The 20,849-nt window shown below is 40.8% G+C and overlaps 1 protein-coding gene across 2 annotated transcripts in view; it reads left to right on the top strand.

Annotated features, from left to right (window-relative positions):
• The window catches only part of LOC126418869 (fatty acid synthase-like), a 431,809-nt gene extending 423,713 nt beyond the window's left edge, over window positions 1-8,096 (top strand). For both annotated transcript variants that reach the window (XM_050085866.1, XM_050085867.1), the window contains exon 37: window positions 7,617-8,096. In XM_050085866.1, the coding sequence (XP_049941823.1) occupies window positions 7,617-7,733 (117 nt within the window). In that variant the 3' untranslated portion in view covers window positions 7,734-8,096. The remainder of the gene's footprint in view (window positions 1-7,616) is intronic.
• The last annotated feature ends 12,753 nt before the right edge of the window (window positions 8,097-20,849 follow it).

Genomic DNA, 20,849 nt, shown 5'->3' with positions numbered 1-20,849 from the left:
ATTTTTTATGTGAAAATGGTTAAAGCTTTTTAAATGATACAAGTGTTTTAAACAGTCTACATATTTATTCTTTATGTCTTCATATTTATTTCTCAACATAGACACCCTAGTGGTGAACACATTTCTCCCAACTAGAGACTACTCTCATTGCAGAATGTTTCACTTTCTTGATGGAGCCAAAACCTCACATCTGCTTGCACCGCTTCATCACTATCAAAGAGAAGTTCTCAAAGGTGTTTGTTCAATTTTTGAAACAGATCAAAATTAGATGTTCCATATCAGGACTGTGTGGAAGATGATTGATGACAGCAAGCCAGAGGCATTGGATTGTTTTTTGTTTATTTATACACGTTCAGAACAGAACATATATATATACAATGATTACAAAGTATATGTGCATATTTATATTCCATGTGCTGCCCAGAATTCCATTGTATAGACTCCCTTATCATTGGTAACAACCAGATCATCCGTGGAAACAGGTTCTGATAGTTTCGTGCAGTTGAGTAGGTGCAGGTGGTCTTGAGGTTCACCACACTCACACAGTTCATCCCCTGAGAATTATCCCCATTTCTTCATGTTCACTTACACCAAGATACTCCAGCTCTCAGTCTATTGAAGATTTTCCACATCTCATGTGGGAGGTGATCTAGTGTGGGAGGTGATGACCTGATGATCTGCAGCAAGTTCTTATTTTGGGTAGTCCCAGTATTTCTCTAATGATAAGCTATGCCAGAGTTGTATCTGATGGTTTGCAGGTGTTGTCGGAATTGGTTGCATAGTCCAGAGGAAACTTTTCCTCAATTTGAGTCTTTGTGGTTGATGTTCTCTTCCTAACAGGGGGTGTCTTTAGTCCATCTCTTGCTTCTTTCTTTCTATTTCAGCAGCCTTTCTCCTTTGGATGTCTGGAGGTGCTTCGTCCATGAGGTAGTAGATTTTGTTAACAGGGGTTGCCCACAAGCAGCCGGTTACAGTTCATCTTGTTTCATTAAGTGCAGTATGTACCTGTTTAGCATGGCTGGAGTTCTGCCATACAGGTGCTGCATACTCAGCAGTGGAGAAGCACAAAGAAAGGGCAGATGTACGGAGGACATGTGGATGTACTCCCCAGTTGTTGCTGGTCAGTTTCCTAATAATGTTATTCCTAGCACAGATTTTCATTTTTGTATCTGTGCAGTGTTCTTTGAAGGTGAGGGAATGGTCCAAAATCACTCGAAAGTATTTTGGGGTGTCACAGTGGGTTAGCAGTTGATCTCTCCAGGTTATTCTCAGTTTCCTCTGAACCTCTCCGTTCTGTAAGTTGAATGCACACACTAGTGTTTTTGAGGGGATTGGCTTCAGGCAGATGCTATCATAATAGTAAGATAGTGCCTTAAGACCTGTTGTGAGTTTTCCTTCCACCTCCTCAAAAGTTCAACCATGTACAGCAAGTGCTGTGTCATCTGCATAAATGAACAATCTTGTGATAGGACTAACTGGCTGGTCATTAGTGTAACTATTATACAACAGCGGGTCTAGCACACTTCCTTGGGGGATACAATTTCTCTGTGTCCTCCATCGGCTCCTCTTGTTTTGTAGAGTAACAAAGAAAAGTCTGTTTTGTAGTAGACATCTCATAAACTGTGTTAGGTGGAAGTCTTTTGTGGTGGCATAAATCTTTGTCAAAAGTTTCCTGTGATTGATGGTGTCATATGTGGCAGTAAGATCAGCAAAAGGGACACTGGTGATCTGCACATGTTCATATCCATCTTCTATATGTTGTGTCAAGTTCAAGATCTGTCCACAACAAGACCTCTCAGAGTGGAAATCCGATTGTTCTCTGATCAGTGTTTGGTCAACTTGGTCCGAGATTTGATTCAGGATCATCCTCTCTAAAACGTTATATAGATGGCATAGGAGTGATATCGGTCAGAAATTTTTTATATCTGTTGGCTGTTTCCCAGGTTTCAGTAGGGCCACAACTCCAGATCTTTGGTATTTGCAATCTTGAGACACAGGTGTTCTTCATATCTAGGATCCACTTCTTGGTTGCTGGTCCAAACATTTTTATTTGTTCCATACTCAAGTCATCTAATCCAGCAGCTTTATTGTTCTTTGTTGAGCATGAGCATATAGCAGTTTCTAATTCTTCCAGTGAGAAAGGTGTGCCAGTATAGTTATTCTCCTCAGTATTTCTCTGGATCTTTGGAGTTACACAGTTTGGATTGTTGCAGATGTTGCAATGCTCATGTGCGGTCTGACATTCTCATGCTGAAGGAGAGAATCTCTGTGGGTGGACAAACTCTTTGAATTCAAAACTCAATTAGAGCTCACTGTTTCTCACGCACTGACATAGTTATGTTACACACCGCCATATTACACGCTGAATTCAAAACCCTATAGTGGCAGAGGGCTGCAAATATGTAGATATGAATAATAAAGATGTAGAATGTTCGTTTTATTTTTAAAAAACTTTCAGCATTTACACATTAAAAATTGAGAGGCATTACTTTTCAGCATGTCCTCAAATTTTGGTTGAAAAATAACTTATGAAGGCAGAAGTAAAGAGGATGTAAAATGCAGATTTTCAATAGCAACAAAAGCATTGAAAAGTATTCTAACACCTAATATCAATCTAAGAGTTAGGAAGACTTTTTAGATTTTTTTTTTTTTTTTTTTTTTTTTTTTTTTTTTTTTTTTTTTTTTTTTTTTTTTTTGAAGTGTAGTCTTACACGAAAGTGAAACATAGTTAATAAAACTGTTTGTGTCATACAGAACTGCTGTGTCAGACTGATGAGGTGCTCAAGTTTGATGCAGCTAAGAGAGTCATCTGCCAATAGCAGAATAATGAAGAGAAGTTTTAATTTACAGTAAAGAATAATCACGCTTGGCTTCATGTGACTGGACCAGTACACCAATTGGAAAGCAAATGGCATAGCTTATAAGGATGATTCCCCAGTAAACTACAGTGACAGTTCTGTTCTCTTATTTCACACAATGCCTTGAGACAAAGGGACGTGCCAGAAATTTCATGGATTTGCAACACAAGGCATTGAGGAAGAGAAACTGTTAAATAATAATTATGACTCACGAGTTTAATTTCAAGATATAGATTTAGAATGCAAAATTACTTCAGCGCAAAACATAAATCACAAAAGAATGTAGTTATAAACACATCTATATAATTCTGTTTATATCTTCAACTGTTGAAATACCCACTACCTACTGTAATACATATTGGTAGTTACTGGCACATTGATTTCTGGATAGACTGAAGAGATTTCTTCAATATCATTCCATATGCTGTAACAATGTGATGTTTTAAATTCTGTTGGGTCACTGCAATGTATGCATAGATTTTGCCTTTGAGTTATACCAAAGAAAAAATAGTCCAGTGGCATCAAATCAGATAAACATGGAGGCCAGCTGACATTGCCTTCACATCCCGTCTGATGAGTTATTTCCTAGCCCCAAGTTACTAGTAAGCCAGGCACTCATCACACTGTTACCACACACCTCTACATATTTTAAGTTGCATTTTCTCTGGGAGAGATGGTGGCACTTTGGTAGGAAGTGATATTTTATCTGTTAAGGTTTATTCTGTGAAGTTCATAAATGTAGCATCATCAGTAGAGAGAATTCTTTTAGGAAAGGGTTTGTTGTCCTGATATCACATCAAAACCGGGTGACAGAATTCCGTGTGTGTTTTGCTGTTCCACCAGTTAATCTTCTGGTGAAGTGCCACATGATACAAGTGGATGCTGTTTGTGCTCAAAATGTGGACAACACTGGACTGACTTGTATCAGAGGCACTCACTATTTCTGTGGAGCTAACTTGTAGATAATGAGCAATAGCTGCCAGAACATCTATTTTGTTCACTCTGCTTGTTGCAGGCTTGCTCTATATCCTCTGTTTAGTATTTCAGTTCCCTTCTAATAAAAATTTTTTGCACATTCACTGAAATGTCATACTTGGTGGACATCATCCTGGAACAGAGAAGATATTGTATTTAATTGATGAAAGGAGAAAATAAAAACAAATGAAGTAAATGAAGCAGGCAAAAAGGAATACAAATGTCTCAAAAATGAGATCGACAGGAAGTAGACAACATTCCATTAGAACTACTGATAGCCTCAGGAGAGCCAGCCATGACAAAACTCTTCCATCTGGTGAGCAATATGTATGAGACAGGTGAAATATTCTCAGACTTCAAGAAAAATATAATAATTCCAATCCCAAAGAAAGCAGGTGTTGACAGGTGTGAAAATTACCAAACTATCAGTTTAATAAGTCATGGCTGCAAAATACTAACACAAATTATTTACAGATGAATGGAAAAACTGGTAGAAGCTGATCTTGGGGAAGATCAGGTTGGATTCTGTAGAAATGTTGGAACACACGAGGCAATACTGACCCTATGACTTATCTTAGAAAATAGATTAAGGAAAGGCAAATCTGCATTTCTAGCATTTGTAGACTTAGAGAAAGCTTTTGACAATCTTGATTGGAATACTCTCTTTCAAATTCTGAAGGTGGCGGGGGTAAAATACAGGGATTGAAAGGGTATTTACAATTTGTACAGAAACCAGATGGCAGTTATAAGAGTCGAGGGGCAGGGAAAGGAAGCAGTCATTGAGAAGGGATAGAGACAGGATTGTAGCCTATCCCTAATGCTATTCAATCTGTATATTGAGCAAGCAATAAAGGAAACGAAAGAAAAATTAGGAGTAGGAATTAAAATCCATGGAGAAGAAATAAGATCTTTGAGGTTTGCTGATGACATTGAAACTCTGTCAGAGACAGCAAAGGACTTGGAAGAGCAGTTGAACAGAATGGACAGTGTCTTGAAAGGAGGATATAAGATGAACATCAACAAGAGTAAAATGAGGATAATGGAATGCAGTTGAATTAAATCAGTTGATGCTGAAGGAATTAGATTAGGAAATGAGACTCTTAAAGTAGTAGATGAATTTTGCTATTTGGGAAGCAAAATAGATGATGATGGTCGAAGTAGAGATTATATAAAATGTAGACTGGCAATGGCAAGGAAAGCATTTCTGAAGAAGAGAAATTTGTTAACATAGAGTATAGATTTAAGTGTCAGGAAGTCCTTTCTGAAAGTATTTGTATGGAATGTAGCCTTGTATGGAAGTGAAACATGGTCAATAAATTTTTTAGGCAAGAAGAGAATAGAAGATTTGAAATGTGGGGCTACAGAAGAATGCTGAAGAGTACATGGGTAGATCATGTAACTCATGAGGAGGTACTGAATAGAACGGGAGACAAGAGGAATTCGTGGCATAACTTGACAAGGAGGAGGAATTGGTTGATATGACACATTCTGAGGCATCAAGGGATCAGCAATTATGTACTGGAGGGAAGTGTGGAGTGTAAAAATTGTAGAGGAAGACCGAGAGATGAATACACTAAGCAGATTCAGAAGGATGTAGGTTGCTGTAGCTACTCAGAGATGAAGAAGCTTGCACAGGCCATTGGTCAGGATACCTTTGTGCATATAACTCAGCTCTTCTCTTCACCTTCCTTCTGTATTCTCGGTAGAGAAGTTGCATATCTATTGTCACTTGATTTGTGAAAGATATTTATTTTTTCAAACTGACCAGTATTTGACACACATGTACCACATAGAATGAAAGCTTTGTTCTTCTGTACCTTTTTAATAACATTATTTGGGTGGTGGAACATTCTGTTTCCTCCTTATCCAAAGTGCCATATTTCCTTATTTGAGTATATAACCATGGACATTCGTATAAAACAGCAATCAATTTCACATTCAAAACAGATAAATCCTAAGTTCTAATTTTGAAGAATCTGTCGATGATACTAACAGTGGAAAAAACCATAGTTCCATTTGAGAAAATGGAATTGATACCAGTATCTTTGTAATTAACCCTTGACTGGGCATGCTGACTTTCGTAAAATATGTGCCACATGGCATACTTTGTACATGTGTAAAGAATAGGTGTCTTTATGATACCAGGGTAAAAACAGTAAGAGGAAAATCATTGTTTAAACTTAGTCTGATTAAATAACAATAAAATAAACATACATAATATGCATTTAAGTGCTGTTTAATCAAACAACAAAGAAATAAATTTTCATTGCACAACTCTGTTGCCATGGACAGATGTTAGTCCACAGCAATTACACACTCGAAGCATTAAACAGTGCAGCTGCATCAGATCCCATCCAATTGCATATTCGACAGCTTGTTATCTCATGGACAACTGTCTCATTGTGGGATTGTGCTGGTAGCTCATAATGTGGGTCATTTTCTTGGATGGATTGTAAATTTTTTCTGACCTAGCTTGCTTGATATATTATATTACTGCTGCTTGCTTGGACGTATAACAACATAATTTATCACTGTGTTTGCTGAAACAGTAATGAAGGAATAGGTATGGTCTCACAATGGTGAAGCAACAACGGAACTGTGAAAAACAATTTTATTTGTCTGTGGCATGCTTTATACATAATCGTGCCCACTTGAGGGTTAATATAGCTGTGAAAAGAGACTTTACTCTCCCATAATTCATCTAATTGAAAACAGTATTACAAATCTTAAATGGTTCCAGAAATATTTAAGGTGAATAGCTTGGCTGAATCATCCCGTCTTTTACACGTACTCTCATACAACCACATTTTGTAACTTTTTTGAAATTAAAAGAAGACAGAAAGAGCAAGTTGGCCTTTCGGTAAGGCACTGTACTTGCATTCAGGAAGAGCAATTCCCATCTGACCATCCACATTTAGGTTATCTGTGTTTTCTCCACACTGCTTAAAGCAGATGCCAAGACAGCTCGTTTGATAAGGGAATGGAATGAAATGATCATCTGGCATTGGTCGTTGGGTTTCCCAGCCTGGGGAAGTTTGACCGCCAAGTTGCAAGTCTTTTTTAGTTGACACCACATTGGATGACTGGGGTGTTGATGATGAAATGATGATCAGGACAACAACATAACAAGCAAACCCCGCACAGGGAAAATCTCCGATGCAGCCAGGAATCTAACCGTGGCCCTTTGCATGGCAGTCAGGATACACTAACCACTCAGCTAAGGAGAATTTCCTTCCAAGCCTTAGCCATTTCATTTCTTATGGCAGGATTACCAGCAAGACCCTGGCCCATAATCTTCCTTTGTTCTTTTCTAAAATGGATTTCCTATATCACGTTTCATTCTTCTTCTCATCTTTTTTCTTTTCTTTTTTTCCTCTCAATGTCTACTATTTGGCACCTGTACATAAAATTTTATATTTGTGTAGTAAGACTGCTGGAGTAATATTGACTCCCTATACTCTCCTCACGGGAACTTTGGTGAGATTTAAGTGGTTGACTGGAAGATGTTTGAAACAATTTATTGTGATGGACTTTTATTCTGTAAGAGCTTTGTGTGAAACACACTTTTATGCAGAATAAGGATAGAGATGTATATATTTGACCACTGTTTGAAACACTCACTTACCTTAAGCAAAATAGTTTTAAAACATTAAGTGACCATTAGTTTCATTTTTTCTTCATTTCAATGTTTCTCTTTTATGATGACAAATAGATGCTGTATCCTTAGCAGCCTTCCCAAGATATAGATTAAAAGCTAGCTTATGATTCTCTTTTACATTTCAGATATGCAAAAATATTGTTGGAATCCACACTATTACTGGAACACATTTCTCTATTGTAGAAGAGGCAGAAACTGCAAATATAATCAACAATGAGCTAGAGAAGTCAAATAAACATTGATACTAATACAGTCATCAGTTTATTTAGTATGTGTACAATCATTTGACAGTTTCAACAATTGCAGTCATAATGATGTTAATGAGATATGTATTTGCTTTGAGTAAAGGCATGTTACCAATAACTGGTGTGCCTTCATTATTATTTATATTAAACAGATTGTACCTTACCTAACGCACACCAGAAAACTAAAAGACTGTTTTAGATCAGTCACCCTTTGTCACATATCATGATCATGTCAAAACAACCTTTTGATTGGCCATTTCTCTGTAAAGGGATGGCTCTTAAATTATAGAATATTAAACCACTATTGTATATTGTAAACTCATGCCATTAATTTAAAATACAATTCTGAAACAGTAATAACAGGTTTGTTTTATTTTTCCATTGAACCACTCTGAGATAAACCATTCATGGTAAGATATCAAAATGAAACTGTACTGTATAGTGTTGCCAACAAATGTGAAAAGTGATCTGTAATTATTTTTCGAGAACCGTAGGCACTCATCCACACATGGCATTAATTTTATCATGTTTGTGACATCACATTAACAAGTGCACCACCAATGGGATAAGATATAAATATACACAAATTGTATTCCTTAACTTAGTTATATGTGATAATTCACATCGTAACTGCCTTTTAACAGCTGCTAAGATCAGAATGTGTCTTCTTCCATTTAAGCTGTGAGTTTGTTTGCATTAGGGCTAGTCACTTTTCTTTGTTATCTGTCTGTAATGAATCTCTCCTTCTGTCTTATATTGTCCATCAGCAGTTCAATATGTTTCTGCCTGGGTCCTTCCCTGCTGTTCCATTCATTCAGTACTTCACATATTGCCATTTTAGTCAACATAGAGTCAGCATTTTATGGCAGCATCAAATTTAGAAAGCTTTAGTTCTTTTCGACAATGTTCCCTGTGTCCCGGTCTCAATCCTATACAACAGCATACTCCATTCAAATACACTCCTGGAAATTGAAATAAGAACACCGTGAATTCATTGTCCCAGGAAGGGGAAACTTTATTGACACATTCCTGGGGTCAGATACATCACGTGATCACACTGACAGAACCACAGGCACATAGACACAGGCAACACAGCATGCACAATGTCGGCACTAGTACAGTATATATCCACCTTTCGCAGCAATGCAGGCTGCTATTCTCCCATGGAGACGATCGTAGAGATGCTGGATGTAGTCCTGTGGAACGGCTTGCCATGCCATTTCCACCTGGCGCCTCAGTTGGACCAGCGTTCGTGCTGGATGTGCAGACCGCGTGAGACGACGCTTCATCCAGTCCCAAACATGCTCAATGGGGGACAGATCCGGAGATCTTGCTGGCCAGAGTAGTTGACTTACACCTTCTAGAGCACGTTGGGTGGCACGGGATACATGCGGACGTGCATTGTCCTGTTGGAACAGCAAGTTCCCTTGCCAGTCTAGGAATGGTAGAACGATGGGTTCGATGACGGTTTGGATGTACCGTGCACTATTCAGTGTCCCCTCGACGATCACCAGTGGTGCACGGCCAGTGTAGGAGATCGCTCCCCACACCATGATGCCGGGTGTTGGCCCTGTGTGCCTCGGTCGTATGCAGTCCTGATTGTGGCGCTCACCTGCACGGCGCCAAACACGAATACGACCATCATTGGCACCAAGGCAGAAGCGACTCTCATCGCTGAAGACGACACGTCTCCATTCGTCCCTCCATTCACGCCTGTCGCGACACCACTGGAGGCGGGCTGCACGATGTTGGGGCGTGAGCGGAAGATGGCCTAACGGTGTGCGGGACCGTAGCCCAGATTCATGGAGACGGTTGCGAATGGTCCTCGCCGATACCCCAGGAGCAAACAGTGTCCCTAATTTGCTGGGAAGTGGCGTTGCGGTCCCCTACGGCACTGCGTAGGATCCTACGGTCTTGGCGTGCATCCGTGCGTCGCTGCGGTCCGGTCCCAGGTCGACGGGCACGTGCACCTTCCGCCGACCACTGGCGACAACATCGATGTACTGTGGAGACCTCACGCCCCACGTGTTGAGCAATTCGGCGGTACGTCTACCCGGCCTCCCACATGCCCACTATACGCCCTCGCTCAAAGTCCGTCAACTGCACATACGGTTCACGTCTACACTGTCGCGGCATGCTACCAGTGTTAAAGACTGCGATGGAGCTCCGTATGCCACGGCAAACTGGCTGACACTGACGGCGGCGGTGCACAAATGCTGCACAGCTAGCGCCATTCGACGGCCAACACCGCGGTTCCTGGTGTGTCCGCTGTGCCGTGCGTGTGATCATTGCTTGTACAGCCCTCTCGCAGTGTCCGGAGCAAGTATGGTGGGTCTGACACACCGGTGTCAATGTGTTCTTTTTTCCATTTCCAGGAGTGTAGATCCTTTAAGGATACTATTTGTTGTTCAAATGTTTATAATTAGTACAGAATTTATATTTGTTTATAAGTCAACAATAGAATTTAAGTTGTGAAACAATTACTGATTTCATTCTATAACAAAAGATACTAACTAGGCATAATCAAAATAAATTAGAAAATCTATTACATACATAAAACTAAGCACAAAATTAAACCTAGTATTATATTTTTTTTAAACTGAGGGCCAAATTATCTGTTTTATGAAAATGCAGATTATACTCATATCTGTTAATGGTAATTAGTTACAAGTGAAAAAATTAACTTTAAGGAGGCAGATGGCAAAATAAGAGGGGATGTAAAATTATCCCAGCTTGCTTCGTCATGTCACCCCCTCATTGTACTGACCAAATAGATATAGCAAATAGCTAACTGGGCAATTAAATGATCACAAATGACCCCAGAAATTGGGTTGAACAATCTACACACACAAAAAATATTACATTAGAAATCTCCCTATCAGAAACTGCAATACATATGTATTTTCAAATTTATACTTATATGAACTGGCTAAATGAAAATCCCCATAAGAAATATTTACGTACAGTGTATTATACAACGTTACAAAATATCCACAAGTTATATTTTTAACAAAAATTATGCATCTTCATCATAATTGATATCCTTTTTGGGTAAACAAGGATTACATTCAGAGATACATATCATTTTATACAAGTCCTATCTTGCTTTAAAAAAAAATCCTCATGGGTTGCAAAAAGTTAAATTACACTGTGCATTGCATTTCACTTTTTAGACAGAAAATTTCACTTGCTCAATGTTTAGTATTTTTCACAAGCAGTTTGACATTTTCACGTATTTTCTCACCAAGTTGGCCACACCTTCATCATTTCCAAGTGGCAGTTAGTAAGGAAATGCACTGCTATCAGTTCCCTTAGAAGTGGTTCTCCTCCACCACAGTACACGAAAAAATTAGACAAAATACCCTACTTTAGTACATTTACTTTTACTTCCAACTTAAGTATAAAAAATGTTTCACACTAAAATTGATAGTCATTACTTCATAAATAGATTCATTACACAGTTCTCATAACAACACAATAGTTATCACTAAAATTGACTATAGTACAAAAGATGGGGAATAGTAAAAATTGGAAAATCAAGTACACATTATACTACAAAACATTAATCTAGGACATAACTCTGTCTGAAACTGGTTAAACTTGAAATACTTTTGTTTCTTTCCCACTTGCAAAATAGCAAAAACTCAAGATGTGCAGTAGCACAGATTTACTAATCATTACATTATGAAAAAGAATTGAGTCATGAATATAATAGAGGGAAACATTCCACGCAGGAAAAAGTCTGCTTGTATCTGTGTATGTATGGTTGGATATGGGTGTGTGTGCGAGTGTATACCTGTCCTTTTTTCCCCCCAAGGTAAGTCTTTCCACTCCCGGGATTGGAATGACTCCTTACCCTCTCCCTTAAAACCCACATCCTTTCGTCTTTCCCTCTCCTTCCCTCTTTCCTGATGAAGCAACCGTTGGTTGCGAAAGCTAGAATTTTGTGTGTATGATTGTGTTTGTTTGTGTGTCTATCGACCTGCCAGCGCTTTCATAAAGAATTGAGTCACCATCACATAACTTAATTACTACTCAAATAAAATTAAGGGGATGGAAGCTGTACCAAATCATAGCCCCGTTTCTCTACTCAGCTCTGAGCACTACTCTCATTCAACCAGAAAATTAAATCCTCACAAAATGCTACCAAATAGTTTATCTCTCAGAATGTTCACATCAGTTTAGCACCACAGTTATCAGTAAATCAGCAATATTACTTTTCTTCATTACAGTATTACCACTTCTAGCTCATAATTCCTCAGAACACAAATAGAAGTTTTCAGATAACCTTTAGATCCAATGACGCAGCATTATATGACTTGTACCTCACTAAAATATTGCTCTTTCTGTTAAGCTCTCATTCCCACCTGCAGTGTCATGAACTGCACAATACACGCAGTACCCAATGTAGCCTAGTTCAAAATTTGATCACCAGTATGGTTACACAACATTTGTTTAAAAAAAAATCCTACTGCAGAGACAGGCTACCTAACCATTAAGACCCTAACATTATTCATTATTATATTATTTCATTAGTGCTTCATTATCTAATGCAAAACTGACTCTACTGAAAAGCACACCACAGTAACAGATCCTTATGCTAAGGCATATTTAACCCTCATTACTGATCAGACAAAATTATCACTTAGAAGAACTATTATTTCACAGTATTCCATCAAACTTCCCCCATGAACCATGGACCTTGCCGTTGGTGGGGAGGCTTGCGTGCCTCAGCGATACAGATGGCCGTACCAAAGGTGCAACCACAAAGGAAGGGTATCTGTTGAGAGGCCAGACAAACGTGTGGTTCCTGAAGAGGGGCAGCAGCCTTTTCAGTAGTTACAGGGGCAACAGTCTGGATGATTGACTGATCTGGCATTGTAACACTAACCAAAACGGCCTGGCTGTGCTGGTACTGCGAACGGCTGAAAGCAAGGGGAATGTACAGGATGGCGGGTATGGGCAGGCGGTGGGCGTTATGGAATAATAGTGTAATTTTTAGAGAAAGGCCATTTATTGGCTAAAGCATGATGAAAGGGGCTACATAGGCCTAGGGAGGTGAGGGTGAGCCAGAGCTTGCAATTTGGCGAACATTGTTCGCGAAGCTACCGAAAGTGGTTGTCTGCCAAAACTAAGTCCACAGTGCCGCAGCACCGGGAGAAGCGGGAGATGATCAATGCTACAGGGCGCGCATCCGACTCACGGGTGAGCAAGAATACAAGAGAGCGGGCCCGGCGACGGGCGGCCGGGTATGTTCGACGCACCACGCGGCTTCCTCCACCCTGATTGGTCAGGACCGAGCAAACCGTGCGGGCGGCATGGAACTTTCCAGAGCGTTGCCTGCTAAGCGACGCCTGGGACGGCGTTACCTCGTCAGCACACGAGAGAGGCGCGTGAACAAGGTGCCCTTTCTCGGTGCTGACTTCCTGTTACTAGATCGTGGGACGAAAGAATTTACAGGCAGCTAACGCTGCCGGCCGTGGCTTGGCCGCAATGGAAAAATGAAGTTACTGGTTGGAGGCTCATATAATAAAGTAAAATCTCCTATTGTCTGGCTCATCCTTTACATTCCTCCCCCTTCCGTGGGAGCGGAGAACGTATGTGAATTCGCTCAATGCAATTATTATTTGAATGTAAACAAATTTAGCTTGCAAAACAAAGTAAACATTACTTGATTAAGAATGGCCCTCACGGAAGACGGCAGGGGTCTTAACCTACGGGAGGATGTAGAGACTCTAAAGACCTCCTAAGGGTCACAAAGGGACTTACATCAATAATATTGTGTGTATACCAGAATCATCATAAAACATCAAAACATTGTAAAACATCAGAACATCATAAAATATCAAAGAATATCAAAACAAAATTAGAACAAAACATAACAGTGTGAATTAGGTAAACATGCTAAGTGTTCTTGTTGCTAAGATGAGATAAAAATGTCTTTTTTTTTGCTTTTGTTTGAATAAGTTGAAAATTTAAACACATCACCACTGATGAGTCACGGCGGGGGCGCCTGGGGCGAGGCGGTGTGGTGTGTTGTCCTCAGCGGGCAGCGCGCAGGCTGTCGGCGGGAAGGGGGCGTGGCCGTGGCCAGGTCCGTGCACTGGAACTCAGCGCAGGGGGAGTATGAGGGGAGGTCCACATGTTTCAAAACACAGTTGAAAAGGGAGTTATTACTAAGGAAACACTTCACTACACTACACTAGTTTTTCCACATTAGTTGATATCTCTGTTTCACTCTTAAAACTAGGGGAGGGCACATGCCTGATGGGTTCTTGTTTTCTCTTTATTGTTGAGTTTAGTTTGTGGCTGTTTACCATTCATTTAAGTGCCAACAGGCGAACGTAAGAAATTTGTCCTTTTTCATGTTTTAGCAAATCATCAATTGACGTTAGGATGTGATTATTTGATTTTTTAGGTAAAACTTGAACGTTAGCTGACAAGGGAATCGTGAATGAGCTTTCAGGTATAACATAATAATTAAAGGGGTGCGAATACTAAGTAATGCGTAGTGGCATGAAAGGTTATAAGTGGTGTTCCAACAGGAACCGTTTGCTAAAGATCTGCGCGGAGGCTACGTCAGAAAGGCGCGCGGCAGATAACTTCAAAAGCCGGCGCGTCGTCAGGGCTGCACGCGGCAGCTGAGGGGTCTATGACTGTCAAATGCCGACTGTCAAATGCAACAAAATAGAAGTGGGATTACGCGTGACATAAAGCTAGATGAGCTGTTACAGTGGGTTCTGTTTAAAATTACATTAACATACATAAATGTAGAAATGAGGCACACAAGTATCATATCAAATTGTTGCAAATGCCATATCAATAACAAACAAAAAAGTTAAATGCCTCCTTGGGCTAACCATCCAAGTGTAATAACATTCACATTTTGCGAAGCATTTTCTCGTAACTCAATATATTTGCTGAACACCATAAATGGAGACTGACCAAGAAAAATGACACCAGTTTGGTGCAGGTGGGGCGTAGATTGTGTCGTTGGATGTCAAGGCTGTTGCTAACGAGAGGGGGGAAACAAAACTCGACGATGTCCATAGTGGACACAGAGAGTATAAGGAATTGGATTAGAAAAGACTAATTTGAGCGTAATTTCTGAAGGACTTTCCCTTTATGAAGGTATAGTGCACGGCGCATCGTTCACACGACGTTATCGCCTACTTAACTGTGTAAATGACAATTCTGCGACTCCAAGATAGCTGCTACTTACTTCTTCCTAAAACACGACTGCTCTCACTTAAAACAAAACTTTACTGTGCGACAAAATTCACCGTCTTTATCCTCTCAACATCTTGCGACTAACTTTACTTTGCGACCAAATTCGCTGTCCTTGTAACTCCGTAGTGCTGGCCTTCTCGGGCCCAGCTGGTTGCTTAAAACTCCGTCTATCCTTGCTTGTATCGCAGTGTCCTGGGACACGTCATACAGTTAAATGCTACTACTTCAATAGTCGGTATTCCTTCGGAAAATACAACGGGAAAACAAAGAAGGCTCAAGGTTTTGAACAGAGATTTCCGCTTACTGGCGTTTAGCTGCGGGCTAGACGCGGTTCGCGTCTGACGTTGCCTGATCAGCTGTCGTCAGAGAGCACGGAACACTGTTCTCGTGAACTCTTCTCCGAGATGGAAGATCAAAGTCTGGGCTGAATAGTTTTGTGTCTGTTGAAAGTTGACAGATCAAAGTGGGTAGAACGGACTATGCCGCGAAACGGAAAAGTGAAGGAACGACACAGACAGCTAAGGGACCGCGCGGGTGCCAGCCGCGTCACGTAAGGTACGTGCCCTTGCGGGTGTGCATAACTCTTCATGTGTTGTGTTGAGAGAGGAAAGATGACAGTGGGTAGGATGGACTATGCCGCGAAACGGAAAAGTGAAGAAACGACACAGACAGCTAAGGGACCGCGCGGGTGCCAGCCGCGTCACGTAAGGTACGTGCCCTTGCGGGTTGCTTAAAACTCCGTCTATCCTTGCTTCTATCGCAGTGTCCTGGGACACGTCATACAGTTAAATGCTACTACTTCAATAGTCGGTATTCCTTCGGAAAATACAACGGGGAAACAAAGAAGGCTCAAGGTTTTGAACAGAGATTTCCGCTTACTGGCGTTTAGCTGCGGGCTAGACGCGGTTCGCGTCTGACGTTGCCTGATCAGCTGTCGTCAGAGAGCACGGAACACTGTTCTCGTGAACTCTTCTTCTAGATGGAAGATCAAAGTCTGGGCTGAATAGTTTTGTGTCTGTTGAAAGTTGACAGATCAAAGTGGGTAGGATGGACTATGTCGCGAAACCGAAAAGTGAAGAAACGACACAGACAGCTAAGGGACCGCGCGGGTGCCAGCCGCGTCACGTAAGGTACGTGCCCTTGCGGGTGGTGCATGTGGTATGTCCCTCCAGATAAACATTCAAATACAAATCAAAATAAAGCATGGTTACATCCTAAACTACTCTTCTAAAACAATTTATCACCTAAGACATCATTATTATTAACCAGATAATTGGCAGTACTCGGGAACTTACTCTAGCATGCTTGAAATCCTACAAAATTATTATCCTCATCAGTATAGTAACACAGCGACACATGGAAACACTAGGCTGATACAAATACTAAATTACTGGTGCTGGCAAAACTTTAGCAAAATTCTCTAAATAGTTAGTAATAAAACAGTCAAAATGAACAACAATAAGATAATACATGGACTTAAGTAATTGGACACAAGTAATTAGACATAAGTAATTGGACGTAATCAATTAGGCACAAGCAATTTGACATAAGTAATTGGCAACTCGTCATAGTGATATAAGCGGTGGCAAAGCCGTAACAAAAGCAAAAGTTTAAAATATTATTTCCTTCAAACAAAACTTCCTTACTCTCCAGTTACATTTCGTAGCAAAATGAATGTAAGCATCCCTTGGTATTCCTTTATGCTCTCGTTTGTGTCTTCATACCAACTAATAGTCTTTGGTACTTTTACCTAGAAGAAAACTGTCGTTAAGTCATGGCAATGTTATGTGTAATGCTGTGGAATAGTGTAATGTCACGTTAATACTTCCTGTAACAAGATTCTGATGAAAAATGATTTTATGTCTCCTTCAATGGACAGACCAATAATTATTAAACGTGTGATAAACCGTTTCCTGTGTTGATTTGTATTTGCAAATATTGACGATCATCAGTCACCCAACCAATCGTTCCGGTGTGTATTGGTTGTTCCTTTTGTTCATTCTCTCACTTACCTGCTTCCATATAATCAATATTGGCGGCTCGACGAAGCTAGTTGCATCTCGAAGACGTCGATATGACTTACCTGTCGGTGCTTTGGTTTTTAATAAAATTAGAGTTCATCTGTCATATAAAGAGTGTGTAGGGAGCAAAGTACGTTCCTTACTATTGAAAATGTGCGCAAAGTTATTCAAAGGGTTCGTTATATAATGGTTAAGAATTTCTGTGTTGAGATTCAGTGCAGCTTGAGGTGCTAAGGTGCGACACGCGTCGCGCTCGTGAGATTGTAAGTTGCTGACAGCACAGCTGACAGTACGGCTGCGTCCGGTTTCACTGGCTCGGCTGCATAACTGGCGTTCACGCTGGGTCCGTCCTCTTACTACGCATGGAGTTTGTCTCTCGGTACAGTCACAAAATTTCCTTCCAGAGTTATCTTATGTTGTTCACGACAGTTATGCATGGAGGATGTTCTTTTCTAAGGGACTCTAATAACTTCAATCGTTAGAGGTCACAAAACTATCGGGTTACAACTATTTTACTTAAACACTCTGTTCTTCAAAATTTAGGTAAATGGCAGGTGTTAGGCTTCTATATAAACTATATTTTGCAATGACATTCCAAAACCAACTCCTTGGCTAACGCGTTCCCCACACAGCGGTCGTTTACAGGACAGATATAGCGGCAAGTGCCGGCTTTCTTGACGCCATATTGATCCGTTTATTAACCGTGGTGGTGATACAACATAGCCGGAGGTCGATCTGAAATTCCTACATTTACTAATCCTGATGGTTTAGACAATGCGTACCAGGAAAAGTTCTCTCTCACGATTTTTGTTCCATACTGAAAATTCAAATAGACAATACACATGGATTCCCGTCTTTAGATAAGACTAATAAAATCTGTAGGGCAATATTAAGCTGGTGATTTTATTTTTATAAACATCCCTTTAAGTTTGCTGTTTAAACTGCAACGTACGAATGTAGGAATGTGTAGCGTGGCTGAGGCACGTGGCCTGCAGGGCGAAAGTTCGGTGGTGAGGAGGGGCGAGGGGAGAGGTGCAGATGCTGCACGCACCAAGGACAGAGGCGGTGGGTGGGGAAGGGGGAACTGCAATGGCCGCTCTCTCGGCAGGCCGGTGGGTGGGGAGGGAGGGGGCCGCGTCGCCAGCTGACAGGGAGGGGCGGGGCTCGGCGCATGTGAACAGCTGTAGACCACAGTGGAGGTATTTACGCACTCCTTCCGTGGTATTTAATATACAGAAATACGTGGTACCAAAAAACTTACCTCGTTGTCTGTTCAACATCGCATCATGAAAACAATAAAATAGCACTTCAGGAAGACTCCTTTTACTTTAGAGTAGCCTATTTGTTGTTTAACTTGGACGTATTTATTCTTGTTATTATCGTTGTGTGATCATTTAGCAAAACATACATGTAATAGGGCGTCTTTCAAAGTACAGGTAGACGGCTGCATGTAGTCACTGATCTACTGGCAGTTACGAAGGCGTATTAGTATCATGTTTTTATGGTAAAGCTTTAATACCTGTGTTCGTGCACTATTCACTAAATTAACAAGTGAAATGTGAATCCCTTTGAAATATACAAGATTAACTGATTCTTTCTCTACGTGTTCTTTTGACAAGAACAACTTTCCCCTTAATTCCATGATTAAAGAATGTTTGTGGTTTTAATTCTCGACCGCTACGATAACATGACTGGAGACGTTAAATGACAAGACAAAATGATCACATAACTTCAGTCACTTCCATTAACATGTGACGTCATAAATTCTATTACCAGTTACCAACAGTTGCCAATTCTTATGTCTACTTATAACTAACATGCACAATTTAATTAAATGTATAGTAACTACGGTGTTTTCCCTCAATTAATTCTCTTGCTGCATGCAGGACTTTTCCAACTGTTTACATACCATTCCAGACCTACTTTCAGGAACGCAAATCATAGGGGTTTGACCTTAGAGCATATCTACGTTGCTGTCTAGGCGGTTGTATTACCTTCTTTCTTGCTTTTTTGGGTGGAACTACTGGCGTAATAGGCCCGGTTTCACTGTTAGGTGGGGGTGGCTCGGGTCCTTTATACTGTTTCAATCTGTCAAAATGAACGATCACTGTGCGTTCCGCTAACTGAATTTCCGCATTTACCGGTGAAGTAAGCCGGATGATACGGTACGGTCCTTCATAAGTAGGTGTAAACTTTTTGGTTCTTCCCTTTTTTACTACTGGATTGCTCAACATAACTAGGTCTCCTACCTTGTACTCAGGCATTTTTGCTTTTTGATTACTTCTCTTTAGCTGTTGGGCGGTGGCTCGGGCATTGTTCCCTCTTACTTTTTTCCAAATGGATTTTAGACGTCGAGCTAGACCTTTCACATCTTTGGATTTAATTCCAGGGGGCAGTTTGTCAATTTCAAAAGGCGAATTCATAGGGCGGCCATATACTGCTTCATAAGGTGAGTACCCTGTAGCTTCATGGACACGGCTGTTATATGCTGACGTGACGTATTGAACATACTTGTCCCAGTCAGAGTGATGTTTATTAACATAGTAAGACAGCATGCGCATAACGGTGCGGTGGACTCGTTCCAGGCGACCGTTTGCTTTTGGGTGGAACGGTGTCGTTCGCCACTTTTTAATTCGCAATAACCGACAAACTTCGGTAAATACCGCAGACATGAAATTCGTACCCTGGTCTGTGAGTACAGCTTCAGGGCTTCCGTATGGTAACACCAAATGGGTGACAAAAGCACGCGCTACTGTTTCAGCGGACATATCTGGTATAGGAATGAGAATCAAGAACCTAGAGAAATGATCTATAAGGGACAGAATATACCGATTATTTTGGGGGCTCACAGGGAAAGGACCGACAATATCTGCTGCTACTACTGCCCAGGGATAAGTGGCTTCTGGTACCTGCTGTAAAGGCACTTTCGTTCGAGATGGTAAGGACCTCTTAACACAAGGTAGACAATTTTGTATATACTTTTGCACGTCTTTCCGTCTTCCTGCCCAGAAATAACGGGCGGCTATTCGGCAGTTTGTGGCGCGAAGGCCGTTATGACATGCCTGCAGGCTATCGTGACACTGTGCGATAATCTTGGAACGTAATTCTTTCGGGATTACTGCCTGTTTGCCCAAGTGGGTCTTTCGATATAAAATTCCATCTTCAACGGAAAATTCAGGCAAAGCCACATACTTCTGACATTCGACGTCTCTTTGCTGTGCCTCCCTTAATTCTTCAATAGAAACGTCATTAGCTACGATCACTCTGACCTTTCGGCTTAATGCGTCGGCGTTCTGATGTAACTTGCCCGGTTTGTGTTTCACCTCATACTCAAATTCGCTCAGTTTCAAAGCCCAACGAGTTAGCCTACTACTAGGGTCTTTTAAGCTCAACATCCACTGTAACGCGGCGTGATCAGTGATGACAGTGAATTTTCTCCCATACAAATAACATCGGAAATAAGTTACACCAAACATGAGTGCTAGTAGTTCCTTCTCAGTTGTGCTGTAATTTGACTCTGCTTTATTAAGCTGTCGAGACGCATAACCAATTGGCCGTTCTTCGCCATCTATCTCTTGTGACAGGATGGCTCCTACAGCATAATCTGAGGCGTCCACTGACAGTATGAATGGTTTTTCAAAATCCGGGTACGCTAGTACAGGGGCTCTAGTTAAAACATGTTGAATTTGTTGCATAGCTTTATCACATTCTTTGGTCCAAATAAAACTAACTCCTTTTTTCAATAAATTAGTCAGGGGCTTAGCAAGGGTGGCATAATTATTCACGAAACGTCTGTAGTAGTTTGCAAGGCCTAAAAATGACTGTAGTTCTTTGACATTTGTCGGTGTTGGGAATTCCTTTA

This window comes from Schistocerca serialis, chromosome 9 (assembly GCF_023864345.2).
Source record: "Schistocerca serialis cubense isolate TAMUIC-IGC-003099 chromosome 9, iqSchSeri2.2, whole genome shotgun sequence".
NCBI classification, from domain to species: Eukaryota; Metazoa; Arthropoda; class Insecta; order Orthoptera; family Acrididae; genus Schistocerca; species Schistocerca serialis.
Note: the sequence above shows the minus strand (reverse complement) of the source record. Positions and strands in the feature narration are given on the sequence as shown.